The sequence below is a fragment of the Brachyistius frenatus genome, unplaced genomic scaffold, assembly GCF_029030835.1.
Source record: "Brachyistius frenatus isolate BFR_SWC_R1_liver_20210118 unplaced genomic scaffold, ASM2903083v1 Contig_81, whole genome shotgun sequence".
Taxonomy (NCBI): Eukaryota; Metazoa; Chordata; class Actinopteri; family Embiotocidae; genus Brachyistius; species Brachyistius frenatus.
The window spans coordinates 760,001-774,026 of record NW_027210680.1 but is presented as its reverse complement, the minus strand read 5'-3'; the positions used below and the strand labels follow the sequence as shown (position 1 = coordinate 774,026).

Sequence of the window (14,026 nt, the reverse complement as noted above, 5' to 3'; positions counted from 1 at the left end):
TTGTGGTCACCGGATGTTGGCGTAGTGAGGGCTGGCTGGAGTGGTGAGCAACTGGGGTGAGGCAGGCGGTCAGCAAGTTGGATTCCTTAACACAAGGGGGAAAAAAACACGAGGTGCAGAACACAAGGCGCAGAACTTAAGGCAAGCTCTGAACGGCCAAGAGCAAGACGATCTGGCTGCGATTGGCCGGAGGGCCGGGGTATTTAATCAGGAGAGGCTGACGAGGTGACTGACCGCGGGCGTGTCGGGGGAGGTGATCAGGAACAGGTGAGGCGGAGCCGGGGAGGCGAGAGAGGAGGGCCCGGGCCGCAGGAAGTGTACATAAACGAAGGGGGACAGGAACACGAGGAAAACAGGGAAGAGACAACACGAGGGAACTTAAGGGAGCCATCGTCTCGTGGTTATTGTAACCGTGGTTGTTTTTTTTTTTGGAGCGATCAAATTTAGACAATCTGGGGAGGAGCAAAGGGTTTAAGAACCGGAGGACACTATGCCCGCCCACATATACCAGAAACCTGATTGCTCCCCAGGCATGTTAATCAAACCAGACACCCCCCCTCCCGCTCCAAACATTCCTCTCTTTAAGGCCTAATATCTCATTATTGATTAAATTATTTTCAGAAGGAGGGAATTCAGCAAATACTCCATCATGACTTGTGGAAAAAAATGATTGACTTTTAATTTCTATTGACGGCAGAGGTGTCTTGGAGCCAGCCCCTGGTGGCCCTCAGTGGTATTACACTTTAAGACACTTCTGCATTAGGCTTCACATTTCACACTCAGGGACTACATCCATTTTTTTTTCCCTCTGCTACCAATCTTTATACTAAGCTAAGCTGAGACTTCCGTCTGTAGCTCTACATTCATTGTACAGACCCTGGTTATCAGTCTTCCCATCCAGCTCTCGACAAGAACGTCAAGAAGGCCATTTCCTTAAATGTCTACCGATGCTTTTTAAATGAACTGACTCCTGCTTCAGAGCGCCCTCCAGTTCCCGGCATGTCATGTGGTATACTGCGCTGCCACCGTATATTAGAGGGACTTCCCAGCTCCCCCGTTCATGTGGAAAAGGCTTGCACCAGCAGCTATCCTTTCTTTTATTCATCGCACTGTAAATAACTCCACTTTATGAAAAGCAGCCAGTGTGACTCACGGATACCTCTCTAACCACAACCCATTATTATTTCATGGCCTTTGAAAGGAGGGTCTATGGCGGGCGCTCTCACACTTTAATGTCGAAGCTCCCTCTGATGTTGTGTCGTACACAGCGGCCCTTGTTGCACTCCGTATGCAACGCCTCACTTGAATTCACAAACACTTCCAAGTGCATAAATAGCACGGAAGACAAGTGCCTTGCGAGCTAGCTAATGCTGTGGAACGCCATTGCTGAGGAGATAACAGGAGCCTGCCATGGCTGATGCCTGAGACTGTCATCGGGAGGGGGGGAGAGGGGGGTGGGGGGGGAGACAAGTGTGTCTCTCTGCCTTTATGAAAAATGCTGTTGTTTTCTGACCTCTCGTGGGACATCATATAGTAAGGAAAAAGAACATGCATCAGCGTTACGATTAAATGACCAGCGGATATGATTCAAAGGGTCCCACGATGTCCCTGAGCACCCTTTGGAACGTGTAGAAGGCTCTCGGCATACAGACGAGCTAATGGGCAACCTATTGGTCACGGTAGATTCAGTTTGAATCTCAATGAGGGTGTCAGTGTGTGGCTGCTCCATGACCGACAAGGTGTGGTAGGCCTGCTGGAGTTGATTTAGCCACATTTCTCGTCATACCGCTTTACCAGTCAACATCCATCAATCGAAAGGCTAAAAAAAAGAAGAAAAAAAAAAAAAAGCATGCGTTTTCTTCCCTTGCTTTTGAAGTGTCAAGAGGAAACTGCTGTCTTAAAGACGGATGAAAAAAAAAAAAAAAAAAAACGCCCGAAAAACATCTGATGAAATCTCACATCTCTGTTTTCTCCATGTGACGCAGACCTCTCGGTGGTAATGAGACGTATATTTGATTTTTTTTTTTTTTTTTTTTTTTTACATGAACATGACAACAGACTTAATAACGTGGCTCGTGCCAAACCCACTTTTGCAGCTCGTGGCCCAGAAATGAAGCCGAGCCGGGCGAGTTGCTTCTTACAAAAGCCTTTCAAAGGTGTACAGCAGTGCTTCCGTGTAGACTGGGACACGCTTGTGCTACATGAAAGCGGTGGGCTTGAATCATACAAAGGCTAAAACCCATTACAGGTCCAGAGGGGTGGGCAATACAGTGCCTTGTCCCGCTCCTCTAAACAAGACTCTGGGTGCTGGAAGCTGGGGGGGGGAAAAAAAGCCTTGTAACATATACATTAAATTTTAATTGTTTTTATCCAAGCCTCTCCTTCACATCTCTGAAGTAGCAGCTCCTGAAACGTTAAAAGTGTAATGCCAGCTAGATTTTCATGGCTGTGCCTTTGTAGAATAAAAGATATATGCGTAACAGTGGAGGGGAAAATAATTTACTCTCTGAAGCTGGAGGTAGACAGTTGCTTTTCAAATTCCAAGTTTTGGTCCTTTATTTTATTCAGCAGTGAAATGCCATGAATACAGAAAATAATGTCTGTTACAATTCTCAACCATGACCTTCTAATGTCAGAGAACCTTTAACGTATGGACACAGTACACAGTAATGAAAAGTATCAAAAAAAGTAGTTGAATCTCGATCGAAAGGAAATAAAACGAAACGAAAAAAAGTTTTCACCAATTACATAAACATATGTTTGCTACAGTCCCAATTTACTGTATACATAGGGGGATCATATTCTCAATTATTAGAGAAGGATAGCAGTAGAAAGGATACATGACTCAACTGCCAGACATAATGCTTCATAAAGTATGCACAGAGGTACAAGCAATAAATACACACATTAGGTTAAGCCTTACAGCTACGCAAAGCAGATGCAGAAAAAGCAGGTTTGCTATTCTTAGCGAGCAATGAGAGAGAAACAGTAAAAATTCAGGTAAGTCAGAAAAGAAACACTGAGATTTTTTTTCCTCTTAGAAAAAAGTCTGGTAAATTTATGGGTCCACCAACATTTTTTTTTTTTTTTTTTTTTACATAAGTATGCACAGTTATCAAAATACAGACAAAATCAACCCAGAAAATCCAGACAATCCTAAAATCTAGTGGAGGAGCAGATCGCAGTTCTGGAGGTCTTTCTGGTATTATGTGCAAGCAACTATTTTAGACATTTTTTTTTTTTACTTAATTTATACAAAACCCATGCAAATCTACAGGTAATATGCATTCTGTGGCTGACAGGTTTTTATCCCTCCCAAAACAGTATATCTGAGGTAATGCACTCCTATGCATTGTACGTACATTTAGGCCATCATCCCGATGATTTTTATTATATTCTTTTTATTAGTTCTTGTTTCCAGTCCACCAAATGATTTTTAGACATGCATTTTTAAAACACAATATTCCCTTACAGGTAATCTATACATTATCATTCTACAAATGTTTGAGGACAACCTATTACAATGCAAATCTTCCGTATCTTGACGCAGGGAATGTAAACGTTGGTTTGAGCCACGTCCTATGAGACAAGCGTAGTAAAGTGTAACGGCTCTTGTGGCATTCTCATAACTCGTGCAATCTGTCATAATTGTTCTGAATTTGTTGTGCAGAGGTAGAAGCTTTTAGAAAGCCTTTTTGGGAAAGTGGGAGAACCCTTTTTTTTTTTTTTTTTTTTTTTTGAAAGACGCAGCGTCCTTTTTATTTGGTGTGATAAGATTATTAAGAACGTCATCTTCAAGTCGTTTTGCTGACTCCAGCTAAGTATTGAAGGGATAAGTTTGTACCTGGGCCCAGTACCCTCTTGACGTGGAACTGGCACGTGTGTTGTGTTGTGTGTGTGTGTTGTGTGTGTGTGTTGTGTGTGTGTGTGTGTGTACTTTACAATGCTGTGTGTTTTGTACAGTACTGCCCGTGTCTGTGTGTTGGAGCTCTTACAGCCAGTTCCTTGGAGTGGCACAACACTCGAAAACAACATATGCACAGTGTGTTTCCATTTTGGTCAAAAACAGGCAGACTCGTTGCTCGTAGCAGCACGATACAAAGTCACGTCGGTTTCTTTGACAGCGGTACATTTCTCTGCAGCTGGAGATTTAACCAAAACAAGAACGTTGGCAGACCAAAAAGCCTGGAGTCTGTGTGTGTGTGTGTGTGTGTGTGTGTGTGTGTGTGTGTGTGTGTGTGTGTGTGTGTGCGCGCGCGTGCGTGCGTGTGTGTTTGTCTGGCTGTATGTTCACGTACGTGTTTGCTAGTCTCTGACAGGGTGTGTAGGATGTCTTTATCCCATACAAGAGGAGGCAGAATTTTGTGTAACTTTGGTTTACTGAAAACAGAAATGACCATTAAAGCAACAACACTTTTCTAGATGACATTGGCTGCGAGGAAAATGATGGGACGTAGTTTCCACGATAACTACTTCTCTTTAGTCACTAAAAATACCAAGTGTGATATAAAAAGCTGGCAACCTACGCAGATCCCAGCAGTGTTCGCTGTATCTGTGTCGTTGAGAAGCTGTGACCCCACACAATGAGTATTTGATGAAGTTTAAAGCAAATCTCACCTAGAAAAGGTTACCTTTCACCTTAGATATCCTCTTCTGCAATGGCTATTACTATTTGCTTTTACATGGTAACCAAGCCACATCATTTCATATTAACTTGAAATTATGACTTATTTGGCTTCACTAGATATTTTTCATGTTTGGTTAGCGATGTTTTCAGTTTCGGCTTCGACGCGGCTCAGAACAAAACCGCCACGGAAATAAGACGTGACATTATTTTTGACAGTCCCACTTAGAACAATACATATTCACCAGGTTAGGAAAAAAAAAAAAAAAAAAAGACCAAATAAAAAAAACTATGATGTGTAATGCGTAACAAAAAGTAAAAAAAAAAAACCAACCAATTTAATTAAAATAAACTTCACAACAATACAATGTTTCTGCACTTCCATTGAATACACAAATGTTTTGTTTTGGTCATGATCCACTTTTACAGTTAGCTGCTCTCTACCAGTTAAGCCACCAGCACAAAATGCCTGCAGTTCGAATAACACATCACCTTCTTACCTACAGTACGTCTGGCAGAAAAAAATCTTCAAAGTGGACGTTTTTATGAGTGATCAAATTACACATCAAAATCAGCGTTTATTTCCGCTCTGTCTTTCCCATGATCATCTTTGTATAGGGCTAAATGAAACAATCCCAGAGGTTATTCCAAGGTAGTTTGTGGAACAAAAGCTTCTCTTTGTACTAGTTTAAAGTCACAGAAGGCGGACCAAGAGGAGTTTGGTGGCTTCTGTCTATAAGCTATTGGCCATTGCTAGTGTTGGCTTTGGTTTCTAGCTGTTGCCTGTGACTGTTTGCAGGTAGACAAAGCTATAGAACGAGGAGGTAAGGAGAACAGCGAGAAGAAAATGATGCAGAAATGCATTTGTTTTGTAAATGGCGCTTTAAACAAACTATCACGGTTTTTTTTTTTTTCCCCCCAACTTAATTTCCAGTTTTTTGTTTTTTTTTTTTTTTTGACTTTTAAATCACAAACAGATAACAGACTGGAAGCCAACTTTTTTTTTTTTCTTCTTTTTTTTTGTTTTCTCGTTTTTTTTTCCTGTGTTTTTTCTGGACAACTGCAACAACAGTCTCGGTGCTGCAGTTCCGTTACCGGTGTGATTCGGGGAATGGCATTTACAGTTGGTGGTGTCTGAAATTATACTTGGAAATTAACAATGGTTAGAAAAAAAAAAAAAAAGCTGAAAATAATATACTGGTTTTCATAATAGTAGCAACATACAGGCAGTGACACAAATTTCTGAGACTACTCCTGTGCAAATGATAACAGAGCAACAACTTGAATTGAACCAGCAATTGTCTCTAGACATTAACAACTACTGTGGGTTGGATTATTCACAAACATAAAATGTCTTCCTTTTTGGCAGTATATGAGGCCGCTAGCTTTCAATGGAACATGATTTGCTCATTTGTGTCATGTTTTTCCCCGTCCATGAGTCCATCATCCTTGTACTGTATGTGGCCACGCCATCCCTAATGAAACAGGTCTTTAAGAGTTGTGTGTGTGTGTGTGTTTTTTTTTTTTTTTTTTTTTTTTTTTTTTTTTTTTTTAAAGCAGGCATCACATGCCTGTCATGTTTGGGGGACGGGGAGGGGGGTGGGAGGGGAGGGGAGAGGGGAAATCCCAAAGGGCTGCAACAAAGAGTTCCTTTGGACTGGTCTCTATCCAGATACATGCTCAATAAATAGTCCCAGTGGTGAGAGAGACAAAGAGAGAGTCAGCTGTGGTTTGCTCGGACTGTGGAGTGGTTTCTAGTCTTGCAGGAGGTCTGTGTGAAAGAAACAGTGCGGCTGGGTGAAGGGATAGGTCGACCAAAAACTGTGTCCTAGTCACTCCAGGTCTTCTGATAAGTTCCCTTCCTCCAGCTCCCGGTCCTCCTCCAGCTCTGGACTGTGATTGGCTGTCGTCACGAGTGACATCGGACAGTCGTCGTCGTCCATATTAAGTGGCTCCTCCTTGACGTGAACGGGTGGCCTGTGACAAAATCACATTGCCAATAAAGGTTAAGTTCCTGTGTGTTTAATGACAAATTCCTGCAGCAAATAGCACTTGTTAAATATGTCATGTGTAACATTTAAAGTACCTGAAAAAGCTCCTGAGGGCACAAAGACTAAAGGAAAATGAAGAAATCAAAATTATTTTTTGGAATAAAATGATATGTAAAATACATTTTGGGTCATCAATTCTCTTTGCTACAATGCAATGTGTTGTTCAGCTCCCAGATAAAATATTCCGCCGTATCAGAAATCAGGCATTACATGCATTATCTAGTGAAAAGTAACAACCATGTTGTTTGCAAGACGCTAATTCGACATGATGCCTCACGTCTACTGTAAGTAAGCGCATGAAAATTGCATGAAAAACATGGCCCCTGTAAGGCCGATAAGCTGTGATGTTCCAGACATGTTTGGCATTTAAAAGTTTACTGATGACACCAGGTTGAAATACATGAAAAAGGAAAAAGGAAAAAAAAAAAAAAAAAAAAAAAAAGGCCACATGATAAATAATGGAGAATTTCTCATCCCTGAGCCCCCTGGAGCAAAGGCAGAGGAGAGGCTTTTTTATCTAGTTAATAGAAAGCGCAGCCACTCGTTAATATGCAGGGGCTGTGCATGTCGCTCCTCAAGAGGAAAAACCGGCAGCTAGGTTCTGCCATTAATCAACTTCAGCCCCGGCAGTTCGCTCGGACACCATGATACATGTTTTTAACTCTAAATGGATGAATATCTTTAGCCACTGTCAATAAGCGTCGGGCGGGAAGCGGCGGCGGTGCAGCTCACAGGACGCCTTTCCCTTCAGAACAACAGAGGAGTGGGCAGAGAGAGAGAGAGAGAAAAAAAAACAGAAGTGTTGGGCGACTAACAAGAATAATAATGCTGTCACACACAAACAAGGCATAACATGATCTGGGGCCCTGGTCGGGGAGAAGGGTTTGTGCCACGATGATAAATCTGACAAAACCTAATTATTTCTGACACATCGGATGCATCAGAAAATCCCCGTAGACTCTGAAAGAGGAGAATAGGGGGTGGGGGCGGGGGGGGAGTTAGGAGGTATGGGGGGGACTTATCAAGTGGTAGTGCGTTAGGACGCGTCTCTCCTGGGCTGCCTTCATCAGTGGAAGAGGAGGAGGGAGGGAGGGAGGGGGAGAGCAGTGTGTGTGTGTGTGGGGGGGGGGTTGAATTTGAAAAGAATTTGAAAAGGTACAGATGACTCTAATATTCAGAGCCAAAATACTGTAAATTAATATTCTGATGTGGTGGGATGAGAAGAGGAGGCTGATCTTAGCAGGATGCGTGCGGAGCGATGAATATTTCTGTTTCTGCTGATCAGAGTTATGGTGGCGGTGAGAAGCGAAGAAAAAAAAAACCACCTGCCAGAGGTTAGAGAAACAGAAAACACCGACTCTGCTCCGTCTGACCTGGAGATGCACAGTCTGCGCAAGACTATTTTTTGTTTTGTTTTACAAGATAAATACACGATATTGTGTTGCTGCTTCGTGCTGTCCAGGAGAACTAGTGCTGAAACGATTTGTTTGATTTAATTTGGCTGGCTCATCAACAGAAAGTATCTCAACAACAGCTGTGATAAGTACATTTATTCGCTGACCTCAATAAAATGACCCGTAGCGCACCATGAAAGTCATCGTTTAACATTTGTAAAATGATATCTTAGCAACTTTCTTATGGCTAAAAATTGAAATCACGCCCGGAATGTCTGACAATCAACCCTTAGTGTAACACTTTACTTCATAAGCATTTATAAGCAGCGCACAGACGTTTAAGTAATGCTTTTTTTTTTATTAAACTATAATATGGTTATATGCAGCTATAAGGACATTTTAGCTGATTATTAATGCACAGTTTGTATAAGTTCTCCCAAGACATATTCTACATTGTTATTGTTATGCTGAACTCTCATTGATGACCTATTTTTGCACTCGCCTCCACTTATTAGTGCCCATAGAAGAAGTTATAGTTGTTCACAAATATGTTAATAAACACTAAGCTTCACAGTGTGCTCTAAACATTTATTAATGTTTATTTACTGCTTATGAATGCTAAATAGAGGGGACCGTAGTCAACTATTGCCAGGTACATATTTTGTTACGTATGAAACAACTAGGGCACTAGTCCGATTGCACAACAACAATAAACAATAATGAATCTTGTTTTCTTAAAAAGATCCTGATCATCTTTTAGTCACCATTATTTACACATAAAAAAAAAAAAAAAAAAAAAAGCCACAGTGATCACCTGAACGTGAAGCCGCCGGTTCTCATGTGCTTCTAATGTGCAGCTCATTAGATGTTTGTGTGGCTCAGAAGGAAAAAAAAAAAAAAAAAAAAATGCAGCAGCGAGCGTTCACAGGCTGGAGCTTTCTGACACTTTATTAAAATATATGTGGATGAGCCATTTAGCGCTTAATGGCTAGCTGCCATTATTGAGTCACTCAGGAGTAAACGCTGGACTTTGCGACGTAATAAATACGCGGCGCGCCGCCGTGTGTGTGTGTGTGTGTGTGTGTGTGTGTGTGTGTGTGTGTGTGTGTGTGTGTGTGTGTGTGTGTGTGTGTGCGCGTCTTCACGAGATGCCTGCTCTCTCACATCAATTGGAGATTAGCACCAGCAATCATGCGGAGGTATGTCGGGGATGCAAATAAGGTCATTAGTCCAGGGGCCTAATCGCAGGTTGGGGAGGGGGAGGGGGAGGCGGGTGGGGGGGGGGGGGCAGGAGAAGTGGCGTAATGAGGAGAGGGGGTGGGGGGGGGGGGTTGGCGAAGGCCGAGGTGAGGAGGAGGAGGCGGCGGTGGGGCGAGGAGGGTGGGGAGTGTGTGTGTGTGGGGGGGGGGGGGGGCAATCAAAGACATTCCTAACATCTAACTATGATTCATTAACTAACACCAAAGAGGGGCGTTCACCAAACGATCATGTGTCGGTGCGAGACACAGCTCAGGAAGTAGTAGAGTAGTAGAGCCACGGTGTTTTTTTTTTTTCTTTTAATCTGAGAACGAAACCTCGTCGCTCAAGTTGGAAACCCTCTTTCTTCCCGGCATTACTGCTACTACTTCGCCTCGGGGTGTACTCGGGTGTGTTGCGGACACATGTGCCCCAGCACACACAAAACCCAGCGTGGCCCAGGGCAGCCTGGTTTGTGGTTAAGCAGATGTCATTAACCTCTCGACATTTAGGGGAAAGAGAGTTTCTGTCTAACTGTTGGATTGACTGCAGGTTCCCCTCCTGAGAAAGGCCTTCAAGGTGATGTGCTACTTAGCTTAGTGCTACGAGCCACTCTATTATTTAAACACATCCTGGAAAAGCCGGTCATGAAAAACACATTTCTTCCATTTTGAGGTTGTCGTGGAGGCGTGGAGGCAGGCGGCGATGGAGGGAGGGAGGGATGGATGGATGCATCTCATCCTCCATAGCCACTCATGTCAGTGTCAGGCCAGCGTGGGCAGACAGGAGAGAAAGCAAAAAAAAGAAGAAAAAAAAAGAAAGAAAGAAAGAAAGAAAGAAAGAAAAGTCAATGCTGTCCCGTTACTAAAAATGAAATGAGCTGAGGGAATGGTAACACAGGGATTCGGTCTGGAGCTGTGAAGATTTGCTCCACTTAACACCGTATTTGAGAGAAGAGGTAAACGCGTCCAAATACATTAACGTATAGACCCCCCCCCCCCCCCCCTGTAGGACTAACCAAACACCCCCCTTTTCTCCCAGATACGCTCAGCCACATGGAGCCGGAGTGCATCCATTATCCATTACAGAAGCGGTCAGCTGATGTCGACCGACTTTTGCAACATGAGCTTTGATGGACAGTGGATAGGAACCATTAAAGTGTAATTTCAGCGTGTTTGTGTCTGAATGTGTGCCCTGTGTGTGTGTGTGTGTGTGTGTGTGTGTGTGTGTGTGTGTGTGTGTGTGTGTGTGTGTGTGTGTGTGTGTGTGTGTGTGTGTGTGTGTGTTTCCCTACATGCTGCCTTCACCACAGTGGTGTCACACGCAGACCCGTGTGACACCACTGGCTCAGACATTCCTGAAACTCACGAGATACATTTTTCAAAAACTCTCTCTCTTTCTCAGCTACATTAAAACAGAAATGGGGAAGGGAGAGATTTAATTTTTTTTTTTTTTTTTTAAAGTAATTAATGCAACACTTGCTAAATATTAATAGGAACAGTCTTGCATAAAATATAGCAGCTAAACCCCTATAATGCAGACAGTGGTGTAATTAAAGACGAATGTGTAATAGAGCCTATTTATAGACGAGAACTAACTGTTACCCAAAACGTCAGGCTCACCTCAGGTACTAGTACAGACGTTGAAATTACCACAGGAAGGCAGAAGTCTGCTTATGGTACGATTACGTGCTGGAGATTGAGCCTCGCCCTCGGGGTCGTGGCAAACTAGAAAAACTACTGATACTGTGGGTTAAATGTCAGACGATGAACTAACGAAGGGCATAAAGACAGCAGGCGAATTCAGTGTAGGAGTAAAGGTGGGGTGGAGGAGGGTTAACATGCGCAAGCATTCTCAGATTGTGTACTTAAAAATGTTTGAGGTGTAAATTCGTGTTTTCACTTTGACATTTTTAGGCGTTAACCAGGGATTGATCTATCCTGTACTACACTTCAGCGAATACATGAATGGATGAATGAGTGAACCACACCGGGGCTGTTCTGGGTAAAGAGCCTAGAAGGTTTAGATAAAGGACAGCCTCTCTGATCGCTGGCAGCTGTTGTTGTTGTTTGCGATTTTGTAAATGGAGCAGACAGGTTGAAAACAATTTCTTCAGCCACATTTTACTGACGCACGTTTCCAAAAGTTGTTCACCTTCATCACAAAGTGTTTTGTGTAACCGAAGAACTAACAGCAAAAAAAAAAAAAAAAAAAAAATATATATATATATATTTTAAAAACAATAACGGAACATAACGAGACCTAATTATCAAGCCATACAGCTTATAGCTGCAGGAATATCTCTTCTGTCTGCAGGTACTCACATGTGTACAGGAGGGGAGTATCCGGGGCTGCTGTGTCCGTTGGTGTCCAGGTGGTCGAGCGAGCCGTTGAGCTCCTCGTGGGCGGACTGCAACAGGGTGGGGGGGCTGCCGCTCAGCGTGATTGGGGGGCTGCCGCCCAGCAAGCCGGGCGGACTCCCGCCCAACAGTCCGTGCGGACTCCCGCCGGTCAGCCCGGACGGGTCTCCGCCGAGGAGGCCGTGGCAGCTGCCTCCCATGGGGCCCGTGGAACTCATGAGCCCGGGGGTCCCCAGCAAGGGCAGCGAGGTCTCTGCCAGGGCGGCCTGCAGGAGAAGGAGCAGGAATTAGGAGCTTGAGTCGGGGGCGGGTGGGTGACAGGTAACAGTCGAGGTAGAGAGTGAGGAAAATGGGACAATTAAAGGACAATGATGATTGCTCACCACCGGCTGGCCTAAGAGGCATAATTACGTGAAGAGGTAACAAAACGTTCAGGAGTGCGAAGGACAGAAAGGTAAGTTGTTTAAAGGTTTGGAGGTAGAGTTAAGAGTGAAAAGTGAACACTATGACTGAACAGTAATTATTAACATACATTGTCTTATTTCCATTCTGTTGCGAGCTACTTTCCCCTGTGTGACCCCTTTGCTGACAACCACCTCCCCTGACTGCCATTCCTCTGCCCTTGTGGTGTGGCTATTAAAAAATAAAAAATAAAAAGTCCCCCCAAAAACTTCACCTCAAAATAATAAAAACTCCTGACACTTTCGCCTGCTGCGCATTAAAGTTATATAAAGTGATTAAATTTTTAAAGTTTTTGCCATGAGCACCTCGCCGGCGTACACTATGAAGCCAAATCACTTATGACAGCTTAGATAAATATTAATGCAGATGCCCTTGCATTTTGCACACGCCGCTATCAATCTAGGGGCGGCCGCCAACAGCTGAAGGAAAGAGGGAGAAAGAACGGAAAGAAAGAGTGAGAGCTGCTCCTTGATTCAACCACAGGGTGGCCTTCTGAGTCTGAACGGGAAGGAGGGAGGAGAGGAGACAGAAAAACACAAGCAGAGGAGAACTTGCTCCCTCTTATGCAAAGTGCAAGTGCTAAAATGGAGTTCTATTGTGCACGGTAACCGCACTCATTCAGCCACTCAATTGATCAGTGGCTCAGGCAATGGTCCTGTCTGTCCGTCAAATTAACTGGCAGCCAGTGAGTCGGGGCTTCTCTGAGGATTTTGGTTCCTACCTGTAAGCTGGCATTTAGTGCAGTTCCATAACCAAGACTGGAGGGCAGGTTCTTGACAAGTGATGGGCTTCTAGATACAATGTAAACAAAATAAACCAAACAACAAAACAAAAGGGATTTAGTTCCACATTTCATCCTGTAATGAACAATATAATGTTGAATTTAATGTTAACAATGGAGAATATATCGGGAATATATTAACATATCAAAAATGGCAGGGGGCAGACGGAGGGTGCTGATATTCTCAGATCCTGGAGATGTCAATGACTCGCACGTCTCGATCTAAGAGGCGGCGTAAAGCTCCTACCCTGTGATCTTCTGCGACCTGCGTTTCTGGTACTCCACCTCATCAACCGTCCACACCGCCCCCTTCACGTTCTCCACGCGCACAAAGCACTTGTGCAGACTGAGGTTGTGGCGAACGGCATTCTGCGGAGAGACGCCACACACAGGTCAGAGGGAAGAGGTAAAACGAACCATATTCGTTCATTATCCATCAAAAAAAAAAAGAAAAAAAAAAGAGGGCTTGGAAATAGATTTTTTTTTTTCTTGGATTTTGAGGAAATTCTTAACATTCACGCACCATTGATTTAATTAGTAAAAATTGAGTGAGAGCGAATGCTCTTACAAGTCCTGCACACAGTACATATCAATCAGAGTAAGTAGGCTAAAAGGAGGTAATCAGCATAGCGAATGGCTTATGGTGGTGACAGAAGTGGTAATGCCGGCCTTGATAATGGTGATGTCAGTAACCCTTCCTGTTCCAGAAAAGCATTGCTCTTAATGGACACATCGCTTTAAAGATGACAGTAGTGCAAGAAAAAAAAAAGAAAAAAAAAGAGAGACAGTCATCAGGAGGCCCCTGTGTCTGTGTGTGTGTGTGTGTGTGTGTGTGTGTGTGTGTGTGTGTGTGTGTGTGTGTGTGTGTGTGTGTGTGTGTGTGTGTGTCGGAGAGAGCGCGTGTTCGTGCAAGAGGTAGTAGAATTAAGCTGAACTGTATCTGACATCTATATGTCCAAATATTCTCCATGTGGTGACACACATCGAGCGTTGGATACGAGCATACGCGACACAATCATCTATTCAATTCATTCTCAAAGCTGTCTTTCGGTTATCACACCATCTGGTTTTCTTAAAATAAACCACATAGGTGTTTTCATTAATTGCAAAATAAGAAA

The 14,026-nt window shown here is 43.5% G+C and overlaps 1 protein-coding gene across 7 annotated transcripts in view; it reads right to left on the bottom strand.

Annotated features, from left to right (window-relative positions):
- Window positions 1-3,691: 3,691 nt before the first annotated feature.
- The window catches only part of foxp2 (forkhead box P2), a 96,742-nt gene continuing 86,407 nt past the window's right edge, over window positions 3,692-14,026 (bottom strand). For 5 of the 7 annotated variants that reach the window (XM_069709238.1, XM_069709242.1, XM_069709239.1 and 2 more), the window contains 5 exons: window positions 13,156-13,277; window positions 12,849-12,918; window positions 11,630-11,931; window positions 6,711-6,737; window positions 3,692-6,601 (listed from right to left, as the gene is read on the bottom strand). In XM_069709238.1, coding sequence (XP_069565339.1) covers window positions 6,457-6,601; window positions 6,711-6,737; window positions 11,630-11,931; window positions 12,849-12,918; window positions 13,156-13,277 — 666 coding nt within the window. In that variant the 3' untranslated portion in view covers window positions 3,692-6,456. The remainder of the gene's footprint in view (window positions 6,602-6,710; window positions 6,738-11,629; window positions 11,932-12,848; window positions 12,919-13,155; window positions 13,278-14,026) is intronic. The other 2 variants (XM_069709243.1, XM_069709244.1) reach the window with 1 other exon arrangement.